The following is a 26,055-nucleotide window of genomic DNA, read 5'->3' as shown; positions in this document are numbered from 1 at the left end:
ATTTTTAGATAGGTGTACTAAGCGGCACCCACGTGACCACTTACTGGTGAGGCGGTTAGATCACGGGAGGCTGATAGATAGGGGGTCTTTCCCGTTGATTGTATGGAGATTGGCTTTAAGTGGTGATTTCTGATGTCTCGCCAAGCTACGGTGGGATCCTGATCTTGCCAACAGGACCGGGTGAGTTAGATCACAAACCAATCAGCGCCTGGCATGGGTTCTTGTTTTTGGTCCCTCCTGCAATCTAATGGCCGCATTGTGCTCTTGCTCAAGCACAACGTGGCCATTAAATTGCGCCCTCTATGTTTTCGAGAAGCAGTTAGATACAGCACTACGGGCGACAGGAATCAAAGGATATGAGGTGAACAGGGGAATCAGACTACTTAGTTGGATGATCAGCCATGATCATAATGAATGGTAGCACTGGCTCGAAGGGCTGAATGGCCTCCTCCTGTACCTATTTTCTATGTCTATGTTTCTATCACCATGTCTGACTTGGGTTGTCTGAGATATCTTTCAAATAAATCAACTTATTCCATCCAACAAATAGAAATGATTGGTCTAACACATTCTGTGTATAATGTATTTTTTTCCTATAACTGAATAGCCCACACAAGGTTATCACTGAAATCCATAGAATTAAAAATTGAAATAAAGGGCGGGATTTACCGGCTGTTCATACCAGCAGGAAATTCCGGTTCCACGCCGTCCCAGCAACAAGGGGAGCTGTCACCGGGAAATCCCATTGACAAGTGCTGGACCAGTAGATCCCGCTGGCGGGCTGCCTCTGCAGCCGAAAAACATGTGGCAAGGTGGTCAGTAAATCCCGCCCAAAGTCATCAATGAAAATAGCGAACAGCTACTTGGCAAACCTATGTTTTCTTCATGAAACACTGTCATAGCTCTCTCCATCTCGGAGTCATAGTTATTTTGTCATCCAAACAGAATGCACACGTAGGAAATCCTGTAAATGCATATGGTGTGGGATATCATGAGTTATTTTTGTTACGACAGTCGATCACTTCCTAGTACTATTTCAGTTTGGCAAATCCACCGTATGAAACCGAGACATCATGGTTATTAATATTTACCAGAATTGCAGCCAATTTAAACCCAGCGGGCAAGGTATTTTAGTTTGAATTTCTGTGGCAATGTTCTTCCTGCAAGGTTTCAATCATCACACCGATTAAGAAAAACTTTTGTGGTTTTGTTAAGTTGCAATAATTGGTCACATGGAGTGCGTGGAACCTGACTGTACTGGTATTTACCAAGTTCCACATTCAGCTAATCAGATGCTTTGCTGCAACTGGCTTTTATTTCCATTGGATTCTTTTGGGAAATTAATTTACAGTCAATACTTGCAACAAAAGCTTGTGTTTTAGTACCAAATATAAAATGTGTTTCAGAAGTAAATAATCCTTATTGTGTGATACTTGTCATGATATCCATATTAACATATCATGGTGCAGTCACACACACACACTGATGGACAGGTAGATGGACCAACCAACACACACACAACATCACAGCCAATCACCAGTGACAGCACACGCACTACAAAACAGGGAACACCACAGTTCCCGCTCATTCTAACAGGAGATAGCTCAGAGTACAGAGCTCACAGCGTACCACTCAGACATACACCATGTGCTGAGTGCCTCACAAAGATAGTGCTAGGGCTGGGTCCACAGGTTAGCTGGTGAAGTACGAACCACAGCCAGAAGTTAATAGTTATTATTGTACAGAATAATAAAACAGAGTTGTACCATCGACAACCGTGTTGGTTCATTTGTGTATCGGAACACCCAACACGACATGATACCAGGCCTGGAAACTCGCCAGCGACTGTGAGACCGACCTGCACCTCTTCAGGGATCCGCCATCCTGCGCCATGGACGCCATCAGACCGCCGCAGCCGTTCCAAATCGCTGGAAATCTCGGCGTCAACTGGAAGCTGTTTAAACAGCGCTTCCAGCTCTTCCTAGAAGCCACAGACAGGGAGAATGCATCGGACACCAGGAAGATCGCCCTCCTCCTCTCCACGGCGGGGCAACACGCCATCCACATCTACAACTCCCTGGCATTCGCAGATGGCGAGGACAAGACGAAGTACAAGACGGTCCTTCTGAACTTTGAGGAACACTTCAGCGTGGAAGTTAATGAGAGCTTCGAGAGGTACCTCTTCCAGCAGTGCCTGCAGGGTAAGGATGAGCCTTTTCAATCTTATCTGACACACCTCCGTATCCTCGCGCAGTCCTGCGGTTATGAGGCCACCTCCGATTCCATGATTCGTGACCAGATAGTTTTTGGGGTCACCTCGGGCACCCTACGCCAGCAGCTCCTCAAAATTAAGAGCCTCACCTTAGCCACCACCATCGAAGCCTGCTTCCTCCATGAAAACGCGATCAGCCGGTACTCCCAATTCCAGGCGGCCGAATCGGCATGGCAGGGGTCTTACGAGGCCGAGCGGGTCCAGTCGATTGAGTTCCTCCCGGCCCGCGACCCGGACGAGGGCGGCCATTTCACGCGCTTTCCGCGGCCTCCTGTGCTTGTACTCGCCAAAAGAGACGTCGACGCAGAGGGACGCGAAGCGCAGGCGCGCACTATGCAGAACCGAACTGCGCATGCGCGATGGCACAACGAACGCCATGACGTCACGCCGTGCGGCAACTGTGGATCCGCATTTTAAAGCGGCAATGTCCAGCAAAGAATCGACAATGCCTCCGCTGTGGTAAGATGGGCCACTACGCTGCCTGCTGTCGAGCAGCTCAACCTGCCAACGCTCCCCAATTCCGCCAGCCTCGCAGGGACGTGCGGGCCATTCAGCCTCCATACGCCAAGTCATACCCTGACGATGTACAGACCGGTGATACCGACGACCAGGAAGCCTTCCGCGTCGCGGTCATTGACAGGAACTGGATGTCCCCAATCAGGACCCACCAGCCGATGCCAGTGAACAGCATTAATCCGGGTGATGAATGGTGTGCCACGTAAACGGTCAACCCGAATTTGTCGCCCACCTACTAGGCTGGACTTATGAGCCTGTTTGAACATTGGACTCACTAAAGTGTTATGCCACAATGTTAATATGTTTCTCTTTTTGTTGTTACAGGAGTTCGTTTTTGATGTTTGATGATTACACTTGTTTTGTTTATGGTACAACCTCGTTGCTATGTTGCACCTGACACCTTCCTATGTATATAGTTTCGCCTCATGTACATGTTGGAGATATTGCACACACACATTCAGCTGCACTCAGTACACATCTATATTTATTACCACATAGGCACATATTCTAGGAAAAAAGGGGGGATATCATGATATTCAGATAAACATCATGGTGCAAACACACAAACACTGATGGACAGATCAACGGACCAATCAACACACACGCAACATCATAGCCAATCACAAGCAAGAGCACACGCACTATAAAACGAGGAACACCACAGTTCCCGCTCATTCCAGCGGGAGACAGCTCAGGGCACAGAGCTCACAGCAAGCCACTCAGACATACACCATGTGCTGAATGCCTCTCTAAGATAGTGTTAGGGCTGGGTCCACAGGTTAAAGGGTAAATTACGAACCACAGTCATAAGTTTACATATGTTGTTATTAATAGTAATAAAACAGAGTTGTACCGTCTGCAACCGTGTTGGTTCGTCTGTCTAGCGGAACACCCAACACGACAAATACTCTTCAGTTTTGAAATAAAAGCATCAATTACTTGGATGTGTGAATTGAATCACCAACCATTGTGCTTACTGCTAGTCAGGTTAGCCGGTTCACATCCTTTTTAAATTATTGAAGGCTTTTTTAATTGAAAATTTCAACCACTGCTCACAGGAAAACCAAGAAACCTCCTTTGAGTATGAAACTTTCATATCTTTTTCTACATTAACTGCAAAAATAAAAGCTTAATTGTGAATACATACAGAATAAAATTGCTTTCTGACATTGTTCTCTTACGCTGCACAATTACAAATAGATTTAAGACATTCTTATTTATTCCTCTTCCTTTTTACTACTTGTAGCACTATATAAGTCAAGGAAGTTGTGTCACTGTTGACGGAAAATAAGAGGGAGGTGTCTTGTGCATGTGTCAGTATAATGACTAATGCTACATCTGGCTCAGTTCTGCACATCTGTCTGCATTGTCATGTGAAGTAGTGGATTTACAAGGAGAGTTCAGTCTGTACATTGTATTTATGGAGGAGCCATTATGGCTTCTGGAACACTGCATAAGTGCAGTGATAGCCCCATGCATGCAGTTATTCTTCACCAGTTTAACTGGGCAGTGGGGACCAGAAGCAGGGCAGCAACAGACTGGAAGCCGGAAAGGAGAGATCATCGTTTGGAATAAAAGCCGCTGTGAAATTACTGGATCAAGTCAGTGTCAAATTCCCAAATCTATCCACGGCATACGTCGCGAGATCTCGCATGTGCATTAAATAGCGGGGTCACAAGGTGGGATTTTCCACTCCCGTTCAAGTCGGGCAGGTTTGCTGGCGAGAGCAAAAAATATCTCAAGAAAGCCTAAGTCATGTTTCACGTCGCCATAAATGTAGGATACAATCATGCCCTTCCCCTGTCAGTGGGGGGACAAATTTCCCACCATTCAACGTTTGGAACATCATTGTAATGCATTTGCATGTCATTGTCGGGCCCATACACCGGAATCGTGCCCCCATGCCAAATAATGGGCGAGATTCTCCACTCCCGCGCCGGTTGGGAGAATCGCCTGGGCCGCCAAAATTTCCCGGGACGCCGGTCCGACATCCTCCCGCGATTCTCCCAAGTGGTGGGAATGGCCCGGTCGAATTCCGCGGGCCGCAGGCCGGAGAATCACCGGAGACACCCAAAATGGCGATTCTCCGGCACCCCCGCTAGTCTCAGGCCCAGATGGGCCGAGTGGCCAGGCCAAAACGGCGGGTTCCCCCAGCGCCGTCCACACCTGGTCGCTGCCATCGTGAACGGTGCGTGAACGCTGGGGGGGGGAGGGGGCGGCCTGCGGGGGGGGGGCGAGGGGGGATCCTTCACCGGGGGGTACCTGAAATGTGGGGTGGCCCGCGATCGGTGGCCACCGATCGTTGGGCCGTCCTCTCTGAAGGAGGACCTCCTTCCTTCCGCGGCCCCGCAAGATCCGTCCGCCACCTTCTTGCGGGGCGGACTTGGAGAGGACGGCAACCACGCATGCGCGGGTTGGCGCCGGCCAACCCGCGCATGCGCGGATGACACCAGTAATGCAGTGCCGGCCGCGTCATCTATGCGGCGCCGCCTTTACGCGGGCGACAAGGCCTGGCGCGTGTAGATGACGTGGCCCCGATCCTAGCCCATTGTCAGGGCCTGAATCGGTCGGGATCGGGGCCGTTTCGCGCCGTCGTGAACCTCGACGGCGTTCACGACGGCGCGGGAGTGGAGAATCCCGCCCAATGTGTCCATGGCGGCGTGATGTCAGAATGTTGTGATATTCGATTGGTTTCAAAAAGCCTACACCTGGAGAGCACAACTCCAAGGCGAGCTCAGAGTTGATCATCTTCAACTAAGGTGCCTGGTTCAGCAAACGCTGAGGTGATGGCGGGATGAGAGAATCAAAGGCTGCCCGCCAGCGAAATGCCTTGGAAACCATGCCTGCCACTTTCTTTTAACCAATGGCCGCACAATACGACATATTGATAAGGGAAGGCAGTGGCATTGTGGTATTGTGGTATTGTCACTGCACTAGTAATCCAGAGAACCAGGATAATGCTCTGGGGACCCGGATTCATTTCTTTTTTGCTTGTTTGGAATGGGGTGGTGGGGGTTATGTGTGTATTGATTTTGCATTAGTTTCTAGATCTAGATTTGGATTTATTGTCACATGTACCGAAATACACTAAAAGGTATTTGTTCTGCATACAGTCCAGGCAGATCCGCTCCATACATGAAAACATAGAACGTACAATAAATACATGAGGATACATAAGGAAAATACATAAACATAGACAGCGGGGGAAGTACACAGTATATAGTGCTATCCATATGATCAGTTCAGATGCTAAGAGGGTTATTCAGGAGTCTGGTAACAATGGGGAAGATACTGTTTTTGAACCTTTTTAAATGAATGCTGTTATAACCTGTGGTAAACCACGCTATTGCGTTATATGCATTGTTCTGTATCATACATGCCTGGGCTTGTCCAGGCTGGCTCCGCCTGTGGCTCCTCCCTCGGGGCTTCTGTATAAAAGTGGCAAGTCCCTGCCTCCGGACCCAGTTTGGGTCCAGAGGCAGGAGGCTTGCTGTTTCGTGTATTAAAGCCTCAGTTACGTTTATCAACTCATCGTGTATTATTGATAGTGTATCATAACCAATCCAGGAGTGGGGCAAAGAATGGAGGCAGTTCATCCCCTCCTAATCTGTTCATAACAATAATGAGCTATTGGTGGAGGGAAATCCATTTAACCACTTTTATCAGAGGTGTATGTGTCTGTTTGTGATAGCATCTTCACAGGAATGCTTCATGAACCAGTCCTTAGACCAATCCTCACACTTTAAAATCAAGAAAAATGAGAAAAAATTGTTACGAATGGGTATAAGAATGAACAAAATAAGACTCATTTTGGACTATCTATAATCTATTATCCACTCCGATACAAATCTTACTTTATTTAAAAGGAACAAACGTAATTGCTTGAAAAGCTGCCATTACGCACTCCTCAGCTGACAAACCTGATCATGTGAATGCGTGACACCTATTTGATAACTTTGTACAGTGCGTGTGTTTGGGGGAATAGTTTAGCTCAGTTAGCTGGACAGTTGGTTGTGATGTAGAGTAAAGCCAACAGCGGGAGTTCTATTCCCAAACCGGCTGGGGTTTTTCATGAAGGCTCCACCTTCTCAACCTTGCCCCTTGCCTGAGGTATGATGATCCTCAGGTTGAATCACCAACTCGCCCCTTCAAAAGGTTGTGGCAATTTTACTAACTTAAAATGCATGTTGCATCCTTTCTATTGCTACAAGATGTTTAATGAGTTGAAGATTGACCTCTAGTGTGTGCTGTTGGAAAATAAATAACAGCTACTCTTTCAGACGTGGTAGTGTTGGACTATTGCCCAAGGTGTTCCAGGCAGACTGATGATGTACAACCAATAATTGCGTCTGAAGCTTGTGCAACCCTCAGACAAGATTTCATAATGTCCCAGCTGCAAAGCACTGGTATCAGGAAGTTATAGATCTTTTAAAGGTGATACAGCAGGTAACCGTAGAACCTTAACTTTCTCCTTCAACTTCTCCCTGTTCCTGAAGTTAACAACCGATACTGGTGAATGGTTCCACAGGCACTGACAGTCTTTGGACACCTCGGGCCAGGGGCAATTTATATCAGCTCACCAGACACTTGTGTGTCAACAATAGTCATCTGTCAAGTATATCATAGTTGAGTCCGCTTCTGTCTTCGTCTGACGTTCCTTTCATAGATGGAAATCAGGAACGGTGCCTAAGGCTAACTTTTTAACCCTCCTTCCAATCTCTCCTCTCTCTAACGAGGGCAATTGAAAAACCTTTGTCAAATTTACTGAAAGTTTAACATCTCAATAGTAAATTTAAATGTTCTGCACTTAAGCCAGTATGCAAAGTAACTAGATTCATTGTGAATAAATTAATCTTTGTGAGAAAGAAACTGTATTATTTAATATAGTGAGGGTTTAAGTGGGACGGTGCAGACTCGATGGGCCGAATGCCCTCCTTCTGCACTATATGTTCTATGTTCTATGTATATGTTCTAATACTTGCTTCTTATCAAACATTTATAAATTGAATTGCAAATACTTAGCATCAAAGTATAGTGATTAAGTTAACCTTTGTTCCTGTTATAACCCCCATGAGGAGCATGGGGAAACCATTGTTGATCTCCTCGTAGGACTTGTGGAGTACGAGCTTCCCAGAGAGGGTACGGAGGCCACCCAGCTGGAGCTTGTTATGAACAAACATAAAAACTGGCCCATAGCAGGGCCTGGTGTGATTAGTTCTTCCAGCAAGGTCTGTACTGGAAGCGAGATGCTGCCTCATGCAGAATATTGTATATAGTTAAATAAACCTCTGTTCTCTTACTGCTGCCTTCCTCAAGTTACTTAAGTTCCTTTCTCCTTGCAGTCTGTATGTGTGGTTGTTGTTACAATGAAAGCCTGTAATTTTCATTTTGGACACAACACATACAAGTTAGACCCTAAAATGCAGTCAATTTTGCCTCTAGTGTCAATTATTCTCCTAACCTCTATAGATTAGGTCCAGAACTAAAGTGAGCATAAAACTACAAAGACAAACAGTGTACAATGGAGCATCAAACCCACGTTTAATATACTTCTTTAAAATGTAAGTTACATCTCATTTAATCATCATGCCTGCACATAAGGAACACCTTGTTTAAGAACCTGCAATCAAGGAAGCATTTTCTGTATTTAATGTGACATGTACATATGCCATAGACCATGGTTCGCCACCTGTGGTCTGTGAGAGTACTACAGGTGATCCATGGGAAAAAAATCTATAATTAGGAGTACCTTTCATTTATCATAATAAACATTACATTATTCGCAATGTAATTTGCTTCACAACATCCTTGTGTAATATCTGCAACGTATTTGTGAGTGTGAGTATTAGAAATGGCAGAGTTTTTAATGGCCGTTGGTATATAAGTTTGACTCCCGTCAGCTGTAGACTATGGGCGTGATTCTCTGGCTGCGTTGCTGGTTTAGCTCACTGGGCTAAATCGCTGGCTTTTAAAGCAGACCAAGGCAGGCCAGCAGCACGGTTCAATTCCTGTACCAGCCTCCCCGAACATAGTCGCCGGAATGTGGCGACTAGGGGCTTTTCACAGTAACTTCATTGAAGCCTACTCGTGACAATGAGCGATTTTCATTTCATTTTTCATTTTCACAAGCGAGAGCACAACACGACCGGAGAATACCGGGAGAGGCCTGCAGCGAGCCTCCTGACAGGGTCCATGCCTCGCGAATTTTCCCGAATTCCCGCGAGACGGCGGAGTCGGAGCTCAGCCCCAAATGGGAGAACCGAATTATGCTCGCGGAAGTAGGTAGTAGACCTACTTAGGACCTCCCCGCCAGAATCCACTGGCCTCCTTCAATTCTCCGGCCTTCCCAGGGTGGCTGCAGCCGGGCGCCCATCAGTGCTGGTCCACACAAACATGGGCCAGGCAGAACGGGGGCCTCTTGCCCCACCGGAGATGCCAGGGTGGTCAGGGTCAGTCCAGGGTGGCTCCCTGGGTCTCCCCCTGGAACGTGGGCACCTTGGCACTGCCCAGATGACACTGCCAAGCCAGCAGGAGAGCTGCCTGGGTGCCAGGGTGGCAGTGCAAGGGTGTCTGAGTGCCTGGGTTGCACTGCCAAGGGCCAGGGGGTGAGGGGGCCTTGCAATTGAAATGCAGGGGGTTTGAAGGGTGGGAGAGTGCAGGGCAGCTAAGTAGGGGCCTCCGGGAAGTTGGGGGGTGATGGGTGGCAGTCCTGGAAGGGAAGGGGTGCTGTAAGGGGACTAGTGGGGACCTGAAAAGAGGGGACCCCAGGGACCCCATAGCGGGGCATCCTTACTTGGGGGGTGTGGGGTAGTGTCCATGTGTGTGGGGGGGGTGGTCACATTGCCCATGGGTAGGGTGTGTGGGGTCCTATCAGCTCACCTAGAGATCGGGGCACCCTTTCAAAATAGCAGCCTGATCTCTGAACTCAGCTCCCCAGTGCTAAAAAAAATTCTAAGTGTGGGCCAAACTGGTGAGAAACTCCCCAGGGCCCAAAAAATGACGAAAGACTGAATTCTCCGGCTGCGCACGCGTGGAGGTCAGAGAATCCTATCCGAGGTCAATAGACATTTCCATTGTCCGCGTCTCGCCCGTGGCGATCTTGCGGCGGGCGGGGCAGAAGAATCCAGTCCTAAGTGTCATTGAATATCAGTGGGGAACTTGCCGGCAGAGCTGGCGGGAACTCCCTGAAAAACCCGCCACAAATGAACTTAGAGAATCGCGGCCTTCATTGTGGTGGGTTTTCCAGGGACTTCCCACTGCTATTCAATGACACCATGGCATTCACTGGCTGCACCGCACTCAAGAGAGAGGGCATCGCGGCTCGTGGGTCGTGCCCAGTGTTTAAAATGGCTTGCGTAAGTTGTGGTCCGCAAAAGCTTTTGATGACAATCTATGAACCACATAAAGGAAAAGGTTGGGAACCACTGCCATAGACAAAACAAAAGTTAGAAATCAAGTTCGGGAGAATTTTTTTTAAAGCATCTCTGGAGGTTATTGAGAGGCAGAGGCGAGTTGAGTTTTCTGGGCCGAGATTTGTGCAGATCGAAAGTTTGACAGTTGGACAGAAAAGATCAATGAAATTTAAGCGTATTGTAGTTAAGCACATAATACTCGAATTTTGCAGTGGTTATGTGTTTGTGACTTGACTACTGGTGTATCTGAGCGTAAATGCGAAGTAAACCGCAGACTGAAGAGTTGATAATTACAATACTATTCTATTCCGAACTGGAAAGGCACTTTAAAAATAAATTGCACAGAATTAATTCTAATTGAACATTAGGATGTTCCCACAACCAAGCTGACCCCAGCTTGAAATCCCCTGCAAGCGGTTTTCTTGCACTACTTCCTCCTGATACCGCATGCAGTGCAGTACGAAACCCGGTTTGCAAAGCTATTGGATCTTCCTAAGAGGGTGAGATATTCACCACTTCCTTTTCTCTTAAAGAAAATCAGTCTCTAACATTTAAGAGACAGCTCTGCGCAGGGATGCATGTATACAGACACGTCCAAAACATTCTAAACAGGGCACCTGAAGTTCTAGCATTGGCAGGAGCCGAACAATGTAAACTATGTTCCCCTTGGCTGGAACCCAACCACAGCTACTGATTTGAGAGCCTGAGTTGCATTATAAATGCATCCAATTGCTCCATTTTCTCTTTGTATGTTCAGCCTCAGTGCAAACCTGAAATTGTGTCACCTTAGTCTTGATTTAATCGTTGCACCATTAGTGCCAAGCCTTCAGTTGCCTAGGTCCTAAAATCTGGAATTTCCTCCCTACACCATTCACCCTTGCCAATTTGCTTTCCTCCATTGAGACACTTCTCAAAACCTCTTTGTACAAGATTTTCTGACCTAATAGTGTCAGTATCATACCCCTGTGAAGCACCTTGGGATATTTTACTACATTAAAGGCTCTATATAAACGCAATTTGCTATTATGGTTATTTAAACCTGTAATCAGTTATGAAGACCTGAACTGACCACAAAGTGGAGTGGAACACCCCATTCCACAGGTTCTTAGTCCAGTTGTTTCTGGTGTCAGGCCTTACCTGTCACTGGATTTAGTGTCTTGCAAAGCACAATCACCTTTGCATCTCTGCCACATGATTGACATGCTGCGTCCTTGGAATTGTCTGAACAATGTACTGACTATTCCAGTTTGGAACTCTTTTACCATTTAAAAAATCAAAAAATCTGGTTTTGAACTTCAATCAATGTATATTATGTTCTTTGTTCTGTATGTTTGTCATGGACCTGACATTCACTGATCTAACATTTTTTTAAATTCTCCAGCTTTTGCTGTCAAGAATTGTATTGTCTAAACAATTGTGTGCCATTATATTGAATCCAAAAAGTTTAACAAAATAAAATACTTGGCTGAAATGCTCAGCTTTAACATATTTTAGCAACAAGATCCAAGATTTCCTCCAACTTCATAAGTATTTGTTTACACACAATGACAGTGAGATGCTGATATTGAATTGATGGGCGCGATTTTCCCAGTAGGCAGGAGCCACAATGGGCAGGATTTACATCACAATGTCTCGCGATGGATCTCGCAAAGCGTTGCGAGCAGGGTAGATCCTAGGAGCAGGGTCCTCTGGCTTTCAAGACCATGCTGCACAGCGGTTTCCAGCATAGCGTGGCCATTGGATTGCGCCCAATCTGTTGGAGTGTGGTTAGTGAGGGTCATTACCATAATTCAGTAATATCACACCCAGTTATCGCCCTCCCAGATATCCTGTTATTTTCCATAAATTTCTCTGCAACTTCAGCTCAAATAAGAGCTGTTTTCAATAAAATCAAATGACATGAAGTAAGTTGCTTTTTCCAGATACAATTGGATTGGATTGGAATAGATTGCGATAAATTTGTTTCAGCATAATACTTGTTCAAATGCATAAGTATTTGTTTCCTTATTTTTGTTTCTCTTTTACTATTGCAGTTTGTTCAGGCACTGAAAACAAATTAAGTTTGTTGTCATCTGTGGATGAACATTACAACATTCTTTACCGAACGTACAATGGTTGTGAAGTCGTGATGGGCAATCTAGAGATAACCTTCGTACAACCATACCATAATGTGTCCTTCCTTCAGGTACTATTTTGTATTTATATTTAATTTAATTTATGTTCTTCATAATCAAGGCTGAGAGCAGTCATGTATTTCAGCAGCAGAAGTGGTGTACATGCCTGTCATGTCTTACGTACTTGCCTGTTCCACGACACATGGGGTGGAATTCTCCATCCCGCCACCTCCAGTTTTCCGGCGCAACGGAGAATCCCAACAGCGGAGAATCCAGCCCATGTTTTTTCCCATCCCTTTGTTTTCCCTTTCTCTCACATGCTCTCTTTGTTCACATTCTCTTTCACTTGACCTCTCTCTCTCTCTCTCTTTTTCTCTCTTCCTCTTTTCCCCTTAATTGGCACAGTTCAAATCAAAAATGTTTCAAAAATGTCTTATCGCATTGCTGAAGAAATTGGCTGCACAATCCAGAAAAGGAATTGGGTAGGTGGTTGTTTTGAACTGGCACCAACATGATGGACCAAAGGGCCTCTTCTGTGCTGTAAACCTCTATGACTCAATGACACATGTTGGCTACACTGAATACAGTGGGAAGATGAACCCAATGACGGCCACCTGTTTATCGATGTAAACCCCACAGAATGCCTTCGAATTAATCAAAGTTTGAACAGATGTTGTTTTTTAATAAATGTTTTTGTTAAGAGGATATCTGTTCACTGCCATGTTCTGAATCATCAATCCAAATAATTTATATCATAATGTAACCAATGTTTATCGGAATCACCAATTGAAATTATAGAGTGATAAATTAATCCAGTGTTATTTGTCACCATTGGAAACTGTGTATACTTTTCCTGCGTAGTCCACTTAAAAAAAGGTCTTAGTTATCTAATATTTTAGGGCTCATTTTTACCTCATGCCTCTGGTTTCTGTAACAATTTTAAAAAGCATTTTCATAAAAAACACTGAAGCCGAAGCAAAATGCTACAAATTATAAATGACCAACGCTCGCTCCCCACTCTCGGCCCCGCCCTCCTGCCTTCCCCATTTTAACCTTCTTACCACCCCTTCACCCCTCCCCATTTGCTCAAATCGCTCAATCTCTTCCTGCCGCCACCTTTGAAACCGGCGAGAACGGCAGAGGTGCTGTTGTTAACAATGCCCTTAAGCCCGTTCCCCTACAAGAAGCCGCCTCCATCTGCCCCATGCCAACCCTTTCCGCATTACCCTTTTCCTAACCATGCCGATGTTCGCCACCCAGTTGTAGTTCATTATATTCGGCAACGCCCCCGCCCACCGCCCCTCCTCCTCGTCCCACTCCAGGAAAGCCTTTTTGACCCTGCTCATACAAGCCAGAGATCAGCGCGTTAACCTTTGTAAAGAATGACCTCGGGACAAAGATTGGGAGGTTCTGAAATACGAACAGCAACCTTGGCAGCACCGTGGTTTTTATTGTCGGCTAGCGACAGTAGCAATACATCCCCCTTCATCTGCTCCACCAGCCGAGTCAAATTTAACTTGTGCCCAACCCCGCATAACCTGGATGTCCAGGTATCTAAAACTTGCCAACACTACCTTGAACGGCAACTCCCGTAACTTCCTCTCCTGCCCTCTAGCCTCAATCGGGAACACTTCACTCTTCCCCATGTTTAACTTGTACCCAAAGAACCGGCCAAAATCCCCAGAATTCCCCAATGCCCCCCAATGGGACTGAAATATATAACAAGTCATCCGCGTACAGCGAAACCCTGTGCTCAACACCCCCTGCACAATCCCTTTCCAATCCCTCAACGCTCTAAGTGCCATTGCCAATTGCTCTTTAGCCAAGGCAAACAGCAAAGGGGAGAGCAGGCACCCCTGCCTTGTCCCATGATGAAGCCCGAAATATCCCAAATTCACCCAGTTCATCCACAGACTTATGACCGGTGCTTTGTACAGCAATCGGACCCAGTCCACAAACCCCTGCCTGAACCCAAACTGCCCCAGCACCTCTCACAAAGATTCCCATTTCACTTGGTCAAAATCCTTCTTCGTGTCCATCGCGACTACCACCTCCACGTCCTGCCCCTCCGGAGCCATCATAATCACATTAAGCAGCCTCTTCATGTGTGCCAACAACTGTCTCCGTTTCACAGACCCTATTTGGTCCTCACCTATCACCCCGGCATGCAGGGAGGTGATAGAGAGTATGGGGGCGATGCAGGCAGGGAAGGCCCTGTCCCAGATGGGTTCCAGGTGGTGTTTTATAAAATGTTTGCGGGGGGGGGGGGGGGTACAATCCATTCTGCTCTGGATCCTTGTTCATTTTCAATATCAGGGAGATGGACGCCTGCGATAGTGTAGGGGGGTGTTTCACCCTCTCCCTAGCCTCATTGTATGCCCTCACCAGCAATGGCCTGAGGTCCCCCACCCCACCCCGCAAATATTTTATAAAACACCACCTGGAACACCCCTCACTTCATCATAATGCTGTAACACGCATTGCAATCACTGTACATGGTGGCAGGTTAACTGGAAGCTTTAGACTAGAGAATTGACTGCAACTGGTGGGACCTGAACTTAAATGAAAGGTTTGGCATTCTTACTAGCTCCCATGGGCTGTTCCAGACACTGGCAGTCCTCACCCAAGGTGTGCAATGTTTAAGTAAACTTCCACCACCTCAGACTGAAGTTGGATATGGAAGATATTACTTTATCAGTTTTCCTGTTTAGTTCTAATCCACATTCCCTTGTAGTTGAGTGAAGTGGTTGTAATCATGTTAACTAAATGTAATTTTAATATAAATTACTCCAAGTCTTCCATGGAAAATAGGCAGAAATGTTGAAATACGACACCCTTCAGGACTTTCTCCCTGAATCCTGGAGCCAGTTATTTTCCCACTAATTATTTCCTTCTCTTGGCTTTGCATTTAGCCCAGTAAATACCTTTTCTACTCATTGAGCTAACTGCTTGGCACACTCAGCATCTCCCTAGAGCACTCAGCAAATGTTATTTGGTTTACCACAATTCTATTTCTGACCCCTTCTGCTAAATTTGTACAGGTCAGTTCAAAACATTAAATTAGCTAAATAAGTAAATAGTACTGGTGTGGGCAGCAATTTCTGCAGTACTCCACCACATCAGTGCTGTTCTGATTCTAATCATTGACGTTTCAGTCCACATCAGTAACTGGCCTCCTATTGTACACCATCCTATTTGGGTAACTGTTTTGTGTGGCACATGTCAAAGCCTTTGAGAAATTGACAGATTGCAGGACAGCACTAGAGGAGTTCCTCAGGGTACTGTCCTAGGCCCAACCATCCTCAGCTGTTTCACCCATAACCTTCCCTCCAGCAAAAGGTCAGAAGTAGAGATGTTCACTGATAATTGCACAGGGTTCACCATTCGCAACTCCTCAGGTGCTGAAGCAATCCATATCCAAATGCAGCAAGACATGACAACATTCATGCCTGGTCTCATCGGCAGTAAGTAACATTTACACCATACAAATGCCAGGTATTGACCATCTCCAACAAGAGAGAATCCAGTGATCTCCCCTTGAGATTCAATGTCATTATCATCACTGAATCCCCCACTATCCTGGTAGTTACCATGGACGGCACGGTAGCACAGTGGTTAGCACTGTTGCTTTACAGCACCAGGGACCCGGGATCGATTCCCGGTTTGGGTCACCGTCTGTGCGGAGCTTGCACATTCTCCCCCGTGTCTGCGTGGACTTCCTCCAAGTGCTCCGGTTTCCTCCCACAAGCCCTGAAAGACGTGCTTGTTAGGTGAATTGGACATTCTGAATTCTCCCTCAGTGTACCCGAAAAGGTGCTGGAGTGTGGCGACTAGGGGCTTTTCACAGTAACTTCATTGCACTAAGCCTACTTGTGACACTAATAAAGATTATTATTAACCTGGAACTGAACTGGACCAGCCATATAACTTCTGCGGCTACATCATCGGATCAGAGACTGCAAATTCTGCAGAGAGTAATTCACCTCGTGGCTTTCCAAAGCCTGTCCTCCAACTATAAGTCACACATTGGGAGTGTGATAGAATACTCTTCATTTGCCTGGATGAGTGCAGCCTCATCAACATTCAATGAACTCAACACCATCCAGAGCAAAGCAAGCACCTCGATTGGCACCACATCCACTACCTTCAACATCCACGCACTCCACCACCGACACACAGTCACACAGTGGGTACCATCTACAAGATGCCCTGCAGCAACTTACCAAGGCTCCTTCAACGGCATCTTCCCAATACATGACCTCTACCATCTAGAAAGGCAAGGGCAGCAGACACATGGGAATACCATCACCTGCAAATTTCCTTACAAGTCACGCACCATGTTGACTTGGAAATATATTGCCATTTCTCCACTGTTGCTGGGCGAAAATCCTGGAACCCCCCCCCCAAACATCACGGTAGGTGTGCCTAAACCACATGGACTGTGGCAGTTCAAGAAAGCAGCTCACCACCACCTTCTCAGGTCAATTAGGGATGGGCAATAAAATGCTGACCTAGCCAGCGACGTTCAGGCCTCAAGGAAGATTTTTTTTAAAATGATCCATCTCGGCCTGCTTCATTGCTCTCGTTTGAATGCCCCCAACCTATCAGTACTGGCCACAGATTGCATTTCTATCTCTTACTAATAATTTTCTCCATTTCCATTTTTAGCTGGTTCTTGTAAATGCTGGATATTTCCTTTAGTATCCCCTGCAATTCTAACAGTGTTTCCAGTTGTAACTCACACTTCCTCAACCTCCTTAACTTGGGGCATTGAGCGAGTATGACCAGTAATTTTGTGCTTGACGAAAAACAGTTTTGTCCTAATTCCCAACCTTACAGCTACTGTTGCTTGCAATTATATTTTCCCCAATTACCTTTTTTCCAAATTGTTGTGTATTCGGTGTCTGATATTTCTTAACTCACTTTCCTAGGATGGGATTTTCCAGCATCTCCATGGTGGGACCCACTGCAGGGGATGCAACGGACCAGCCAGAAGTCCATTGATTTTTGGTGGGACCAGGAGTTCCTGGTGGTGAGCGGGGCTGGGAAATCCCAGACCTAGTTTTTTTAAATAAATTTAGTGTACCCAATTAATTTTTTTCCAATTAAGGGGCAATTTAGAGTGGCCAATCCACCTAGCCTGCACATCTTTGGGTTGTGGGGGCGAAACTCACGCAAACACGGGGAGAATGTGCGAACTCTACACGGACAGTGACCCAGAGCCGGGATCGAACCTGTGACCTCGGCGCCGTGAGGCTGCAGGGCTAACCCACTGGGCCACCATGCTGCCTACCCAGCCCTAGTTTGAACTAGTGAACAGCACTGACCAGGCCAGGAGTCTGAGCCCACCCTTCATCCTCTCACATTCTACTTTTCTAAAATTGAATGTCACTAAGGTAGTAATTTGCCTCAGGCAGGACTTGTTGGATGGTGGTGTTTCCTGTTCCACCACCTGAAGAGTCAATAGGGAACGTATCAGGTGCCCTTCTGATACAGAGTACCCAACAGTCATTTAATTTTCGGCAGGGCTCTGAATCCATTAAGTCATAAGTTCCCTGGCGCTCTGCCTCTCTATCTCTATGCTTCGTCCCCATATTAATGATCTCCTCCATTCATCATCTGACCCTGTCTAACATTTTCCTTTGATTCCATTCTGCATTTATTGGATTCACATTACAGTCTGTACTCTTGTAGTATCATACGCTCTGCATTGCCTTCGGTAGACGCAAAGAAATCCTTGGGAACTTGAGTGAGGTACTGAAGGGTGACTGGTGCCTAGTGAACAGTACCTGCGCAAGGAATCTTTGTCTGTAGGAGAGCCAGGCAGGAATTTAGAAGAGGGAAATTAGAAGAGAGAAATTGACAACTGCAAGCCTGCATTAATGTTCCACATTTATAATTTGTACCTCTCTTGTAGCTTTTTGTAACATATGTTTTTTCAGAGATCCTTTAATATCTGATTTTCAGAGCATATAATGCATTAAGTGTGTTCTGTTGATTTTCAGAGTATTCGGGAAGTTTCAGGTTACGTCCTCATAGGCCTCAACGAAATTTCAAGGATCCCACTGGAGAATCTTAGGATCATCCGTGGTCACCAGCTTTACGAAGACACATTTGCTCTAGTTATTTTGTTAAACTATAATCGGGAGAAAAGGATCGGGCTTAATGAGTTGCCTTTAAGTAATCTTACAGGTTAGTTTGATGTGTTTTATCAATGCAAAAATTATGAAGTGTTTTAAACCAAGCGTCATTTTTTAAAAGTTTCCTGTCCCTAACTGACATCGTGAAGGTCGGGGTGAGCTGCCTTTTTGAATCAATGCAGTGTCGATGCAGCCACAGTGACGTTAGGTTGGGAATTCCAGGATTTTGACCCAGCGATAATATTGGATATGTTTCCGAGTCAGGATGCTATGTGACTTGGAGAAGAACCTGCAGTTGGTGGTGTGTGCACACTGTCCTTACTCTTCTAGGTGGTAGAGATGGAAGGTTTTTGCTTTGACATGGAAGAACACAAGTGTGCACCTCCAGTTATCCACACAGTGAATTCTAGATCTCGGCTGTGATTCAGGGCAGTCCTGATTAGAGGAAAAGGGGTAAGGGAACTTAGAGAGCCAGTCACCTAAGCAACTGGCTACTGTGCCACATTGGTAGAGCCCTGGGAACGGGTCTTCATCCCACCGTCAACCAAGGATAGTCAACAAGCAGACTCCATTGGGAAACAAGAAAAATAAAGTTATCTGTATTGTTACATATACATTGTAGCAGCACTTCATTTAAGTTGTGTCATATTTTTATTATAGCACGCTACAGTAATTTGTTAGTGAAAAAATGTATATTTAGTGATCTAACAGGATATTCCAGAAACATTTAAGTGGATTTTCAACTAATACTGGAACACTATAGTCCATCGCTGTAAAATAATGTTGCCTAAATGACTGAGATAGAGGGCGCTATCCTCCCCCCCCCCCCCCACACGCCGGCTGGGAGAATCGCCGGGGTGCCGCGCGAATCACACCACGCCGCCCCGACCCCCGCACGCGATTCTGCCAACCCCCCCCCGGAAACCAGCGGCGCGCGATTCGCACCGGGCCACTTGGAGAACCGGCGAGCGACGATTCTCCGGCCCAAATGGGCCGAGCGGCCGCTACGACACGACAGGTACCCGCCGGCAGCGTCCACCCCTGGTCGCTGCCGGCGGGAACTCTGCGGGAACGCTGGGGGGGGCGGCCTGTGGGGGGGGGGGAGGGGGACTCCTTCACTGGGGTGGCCTCCGATGGGGTCTGGTCTGCGATCGGAGCCCACCGATTGGCGGGCCGGCCCCCCCCCCCCCCCCCCCCAAAAGCCTGCCTCCATCTGCGCATGGCCCCAGAACACCGGCTCCATGTTGGTGAGGGGCCGGCGTGCGTAAGACGTTTCCCGCACATACGCAGGATGGCGCGGCCCAACTGCACATGCGCAGGATTGGGCTGCCCCAACTGCGCAAGCGCGGGTTGGCGCGGTGCCCATTTGGCGCCACATAAGGACGCTGGAGCAGCGTGAACCTGTGGGGGCCAGAATAGGTCGAGTCCGGACCCTGTTTGCGCCATTGTGAAACGCGACGGCGTTCACAACAGCGCGAACACTTGGCCTCAATATCGGAGAATCGCCCCCAGAAACTTTATACAGGCAGCTGACTCGTCTTTTTTATAAAAAAACAACGCCCGAATCAGCAGTTTATCTAAAGTGTTCAGCTGTTCCCATTCTTCTGCAAGGTAGTGTTCATAGGAACCGTACAGTGCAGAAGGAGGCCATTCAACCCATCAAGTCTGCACAAACCCTTTGAATGAGCACTTCACTCATGTGCACTCTGTCATCCACCCCGTCCCATCCCTGTAACCCCATAACCTAACCTGCACACCCCTGGACACTAAGGGGCAATTTATCATGGCCAATCCACCTAACCCGCACATCTTTGGACTCAGTTTCTGCACTGTATGTTCTATGTTCTAATTTCAGTTCAGTTCCAACTGTTCGAACATACCATGTTTACCTTCTATACTTGCATCAATCTTTCAGTGCTGATGATGTCCTTCTGGGCAGACATTCTCTGAACAAGAAAACAATGCACAGCACACAAGCTACCAGTATGGGATCTGAAACAAGAAAAAGGGCAACTTTGAGACAATGCAATATGTTTCTGATTTCAGCTTTGAGTTAGGAAAATGATTCTTGTTAGATTATTCACATCTATTAAATATGGAACACTACCACTGACATTAAGAACATAAGAACTCGGAGCAGGAGTAGGCCATCTGGCCCCTCGAGCCTGCTCCACCATTCAATGAGATCATGGCTGATCTTTTGTGGACTCAGCTCCACTTTCCGGTCCGAACACCATAACCTTTAATCCCTTTATTCTTCAAAAAACTATCTATCTTTATCTTAAAAACATTTAATGAAGGAGCCTCTACTGCTTCACTGGGCAAGGAATTCCATAGATTCACAACCCTTTGGATGAAGAAGTTCCTCCTAAACTCAGTCCTAAATCTACTTCCCCTTATTTTGAGGCTATGCCCCCTAGTTCTGCTTTCACCCGCCAGTGGAAACAACCTGTCCGCATCTATCCTATCTATTCCCTTCATAATCTTATATGTTTCTATAAGATCCCCCCTCATCCTTCTAAATTCCAACGAGTACAGTCCCAGTCTACCCAACCTCTCCTTGTAATCCAACCCCTTCAGCTCTGGGATTAACCTAGTGAATCTCCTCTGCACACCCTCCAGCGCCAGTACGTCCTTTCTCAAGTAAGGAGACCAAAACTGAACACAATACTCCAGGTGTAGCCTCACTAATACTTTATACAATTGCAGCAGAACCTCCCTAGTCTTGAGAATTAGAAGGCATGGTGCAAGGCGTGCTTCACTCAACATCCCCACAAGGCTGTGATGGCTGCTCCAGGCCTGCTGTAGCATTTTTACCAGTGGATTCTCCTTCCTCTTTTCATTTTCGAGTTCTTCTCCTTGGCCTCCTGGATGCTGTTCACTGATTGATGATGGTGTCACCTTCATGGCAGCAGCGGGACCGGCCAGAATAACTCATCCGGATCCTCCAATCATAAGTTCTCTCCCTCTTGCTGGTCCTCCAATCATAGCTTCTGTCTCTTGAAGACCAGCAAGATCCTGAGGGAGGAAAGCTGTGATTGGGGAAGCTGGAATAGCCAGCTTGGGAGAGGCAGAAACTTCCTCACAGATTTTGTCCCTCCCATGTAGTAGGGTGACTTTTTTCTCATTTGCCGACTCCATCATTGAACTTTGCGGCTTTTGGGGGCTTTTGAGGGCAAATTAGCCCATCACCCCCATGTATCTTGAACCCTTATAGAGAGACTTCTTCTGCTATGCCAACAAGTAGCTTAGTTATATATTTCAGGAGGATTACATATTTGATCATGGGCTGGATTCTCCACGTTGGAGACAAACTTCTCCCTTCGGAGTCGAATTATAGATATGGGATCTCTGACATGGAAGACTCTGATATGGAGGTCGCTGATATGGGGGAACTCTGGTGGGGGGGGGCTCTGAGATGGGAGTCTAAGGAGGGGGTCTCTAATATGGGGGTCTCTCATATGAAGGTTTCTGATGTGAGGGTCTCTGATATGAGGGTCTGATGGGAGGGTCTCTGATGGGGGTCTGATGCGGGGGCTGGAGGGAGGGGTGGGCAGCGTTTGCATTGTGGAGGAGACTGGACTCTCCGATGGACTTTGGGTGCAGCAACATTAAATGCTTGCTCCCTTGACCAACAGCGTCAGGGCCACGCTTGAAAATACTTGCACCAATTCATGCTTGTGTGAACCCTGGCCGAGACGGCTGGTACATCTCGGGGGGGGGGGTTGGTGGAGAATCGGGCTTCCAGCTCGTTAATCAGATCCAAATAGGTTCAAGTGACCCATTTGCATCTTTCCGCTGGTGCAGGGAGTGTAACCTACTGCTGCCACCGGCAGAAGACCAGAGCATCAAAACGCCCCAAACCCATTTTTTGCCCGACATTCGATTCGCCGCCAGATCGGGAACTCCGATACCAGCAGCAGGAAGCGGAAAATCCACCCCCATGTTTTTCCTAAATTAACTAGAATTAGCCAAGCCAGTGATTATTAAAATTGGCTTCAGTACTCATGCGTTACAGGAAGGAAAATTGCCCAACATTCCTGCCTCTGATTGCTATGGAGTAAAGCCTCAAAATGTTGGAATGGTCGGCCTTGAATAGATCAGGTTTTGCTTTGTGTCCAACAATCACATAGCCTTCTAAAACTTATTGTCCAGGTTTGCACATCAAGGATAGCCATTGGGAGAGGAAACAGAAGATGACTGTTCCTGTGTCTCATTTGGGAGTGTGCTAATGTAGTCGTAATGCAATTAGTGGATTAATAATCAAGAGAATGAGAGTTTGAATCCAACAGAGTGCAGTTTGAGAAGTTGACTTCAGTTTTCCAAAAAGCCTGGAAATAAAACATTGGTGCCAATGAAAGTGATTATGGACCTATTCAGTTGTTAAAAAACCCCACCTGGTTCACTAATGCCCTTCGGAAAGGGAACTTGCTATCTTTGCCCAGCCTGGCCCATATGTGACTCCTATCCCACATTAATATGGTTGGATCTTAACTGTCCTCTTAATTGGCCTAGTAAGCAACCCAGTTCCATCAAACTGCTTGGCTGAAGCTCAATTAGAGTGCCTGTCATCAACACCTCAAGGCAACCAGGCGCGGGCAATAAACTCGACTGTACCAGGAACACCAGCAGAATTAGAATGAATTTATCTTTAAACTGGAGAAGTAGAGGGCTGGATAAAAAGGACCAAGTAAGAGGTTGGAAGACTGTACAATTTCAGGTCCTCCTGTGACCATGTTTTGAATGACTTGTTTATCTTTCAGAAATTTTAACAGGCAGTGTGAAAATCGCCTCTAATCCGCAGCTCTGTCACTTGCAATCCATTCAGTGGGATGACATTTTGAAACCAAACAGGCTGGCTAACTTGACAGTAAACCTCACTACGAAGAATTGTAAGCAAAAGGTTTATTTTTACCTACTTTCCTGAAACTGAGAATCAGATTGAAATAGTAAAGAAACACACCGTTCATTGTTCTGGTGACCTTTTCATTTCATTCTGTTGTTGTAAACGTGCAACATGCAATAATACTTCTTGATCAACAGTGACTAAACTAAAGATACATTTTACTTTTCTAAGATGGTTTCAGTTTATATCTTTGTCTTGCATATGTAAATCAATTAGATTTGTATAACTATTTGTAACTTTTTACGACTGGTCAAAATTCTGTTTGCTAGCCTTTCCTCTTCATAGCGGATTGCAGAATTACAGGAGACAGATATTTCTATTTCTATGGTGCTCCTTTTGTTCAGTGCTTTGCAAGGCTTTTGGATATTGAACAGGAGTGGAAATATTTAAAAAGGAAAGACCATGGAAGTCTTAAAGTGCTTTAAATATGTTAAGAGCCCATGGTGTTAAGGGTAAGATCCTGGCATGGATAGAGGCTGACTGGCAGAAGGCAGAGAGTCGGGATAAAGGGGTATTCTTCAGGATGGCAGCCGGTGTCTAGTGGTGTGCCTCAGGGGTCTGTGCTGGGACCACAACTTTTCACAATATACATTAATGATCTGGAAGAAGGAACTGAAGGCACGATTGCTAAGTTTGCAGACGATACAAAGATCTGTAGAGGGACAGGTAGTATTGAGGAAGCAAGGGGGCTGCAGAAGGATTTGGACAAGCTCGGAGAGTAGGCAAAGAAGTGACAGATGAAATACAATGGAAAAGTGTGAGGTTATGCACTTTGGAAGGAGGAATTTAGGCATAGACTATTTTCTAAATGGGGAAATGCTTGGGAAATCAGAACCACAAAGGGACTTGGGAGTCCTTGTTCACAATTCTCTTAAGGTTAACGTGCAGGTTCAGTCAGCAGTTAGGAAGGCAAATTCAATGTTAGCATTCATGTCGAGAGGGCTAGAATACAAGACCAGGGATGTACCTCTGAGGCTGAAAAAGGCTCTGGTCAGAACACATTTGGAGTATTGTGAGCAGTTCTGGGCCCCGTATCTAAGGAAAGATGTGCTGGCTTTGGAAAGGGTCCAGAGCAGGTTCACAAGAATGATCCCTGGAATGAACAGCTTGTCGTATGAAGAACGGTTGAGGACTCTGGGTCTGTACTCGTTGGAGTTTAGAATGATGAGGGGGGAATCCTATTGAAACTTACAGGATACTGCGAGGTCTGGATAGAGTGGACGTGGAGAGGATGTTTCCACTTGTAGGAAAAACTAGAAGCAGAGGACACAATCTCAGACTAAAGGGACGATCCTTTAAAACTGAGATGAGAAGGAATTTCTTCAGCCAGAGGGTGGTGAATCTGTGGAACTCTTTGCCGCAGAAGGCTTTTTGGAGGCCAAATCACTGAGTGTCTTTAGGTCAGAGATCGATAGGTTCTTGATTAATAAGGTGATCAGGGGTTATGGGAGAAGGCAGGAGAATGGGGATGAGAAAAATATCAGCCATGATTGAACGGTGGAGCAGACTCAATGGGCCGAGTGACCTAATTCTGCTCCTATGTTTTATGGTCGTATGGTTTTTACAGCCAATCAACTACATGAGAAATTTAGTTAGATTTAGATTTATTGTCACCTGTATCAAGGTACAGTGAAAAGCATTGTTCTGCATATAGGTCAGGCAGATCGCTCCATACATGAAAAACATGGGACAGACGATAAATACACAATGTAAATACATAGGCATAGACATCGGGTGACATCGGTCTTGGGCTGTGCAGTTGCCATACCACGCTGTGATGCAGCCAGATAGAATGCTTTCTATGGTGCATTCTATCTGTAAAAATTGGTAAAAGTTAATGTGGACATGTCGAATTTCCTTCATTTCCTGAGGAAGTATAGGCGCTGTTCTTGATCGTAGCGTTGACATGGGTGGACCAGGACAGATTGTTGTTGATGTACACACCTAGGTATTTGAAGCTGTTAACCATCTCCACCTCGGCACCATTAATGCAGACAGGGGCGTGGATGACACTTTGCTTCCTGAAGTCAATGACCAGCTCTTTAGTTTTGCTGATATTGAGGGAGAGATTTTTGTCATTACACCACAAGGTTCTCTATCTGCCTCCTGTACTCTGACTCATCGTTTGAGATTCGGCCCACTATGGTCGTGTCATTAGCAAACTTGTAGATAGAGTTGGAGCCAAATTTTGCCACACATGCAGATGTATGGGGAATATGGTAGGGGGCTAGGTACGCAGCCTTGCGGGACCCTTATTGCTGCAGGACAAAGAATGTTAAAATATTAATGCAATACACCATTTTGCTACCCTACTCTATATTGTCATGTATTGTGCATTACTGAATAAAAACATTGTTTTGTTTCCTCTTGAATACTTCCAGAAAATAATTAAATCTACTCTTTGTTTTTCCTTCATCTTCAGTTGTGTCACATATACTTTGATTCAACATTTTGGGAGCAAGATGATTAATGTTTTAATCACCTAAAGTATAACTGACTCTTTTATTATTGACCTTTTGGACTAATTTTGTTTTGTAGTGAAGTTCTATTATCATTATTTCTTTGGATGGCAGGTTCAAAATGTAACGCACAGTGCCACAGTGGAGCGTGCTGGGGCGCAGGGTTAGAAGACTGTCAAAAATGTAAGTGTTTACCTTTCAGCTATCAAAATGATAATTTGCAACTTTGTATGTGA

The 26,055-nt window shown here is 46.1% G+C and overlaps 1 protein-coding gene across 2 annotated transcripts in view; it reads left to right on the top strand.

Moving 5' to 3' along the window:
- The window catches only part of egfra (epidermal growth factor receptor a (erythroblastic leukemia viral (v-erb-b) oncogene homolog, avian)), a 372,624-nt gene that overhangs the window by 223,967 nt on the left and 122,602 nt on the right, over nt 1-26,055 (top strand). For both annotated transcript variants that reach the window (XM_072508802.1, XM_072508801.1), the window contains exons 2-5: nt 12,234-12,385; nt 18,320-18,506; nt 23,218-23,346; nt 25,934-26,002. In XM_072508802.1, coding sequence (XP_072364903.1) covers nt 12,234-12,385; nt 18,320-18,506; nt 23,218-23,346; nt 25,934-26,002 — 537 coding nt within the window. The remainder of the gene's footprint in view (nt 1-12,233; nt 12,386-18,319; nt 18,507-23,217; nt 23,347-25,933; nt 26,003-26,055) is intronic.

The sequence above is a fragment of the Scyliorhinus torazame genome, chromosome 6, assembly GCF_047496885.1.
Source record: "Scyliorhinus torazame isolate Kashiwa2021f chromosome 6, sScyTor2.1, whole genome shotgun sequence".
NCBI classification, from domain to species: domain Eukaryota; kingdom Metazoa; phylum Chordata; class Chondrichthyes; order Carcharhiniformes; family Scyliorhinidae; genus Scyliorhinus; species Scyliorhinus torazame.
This window is presented reverse-complemented; position numbering and strand designations above follow the sequence as displayed.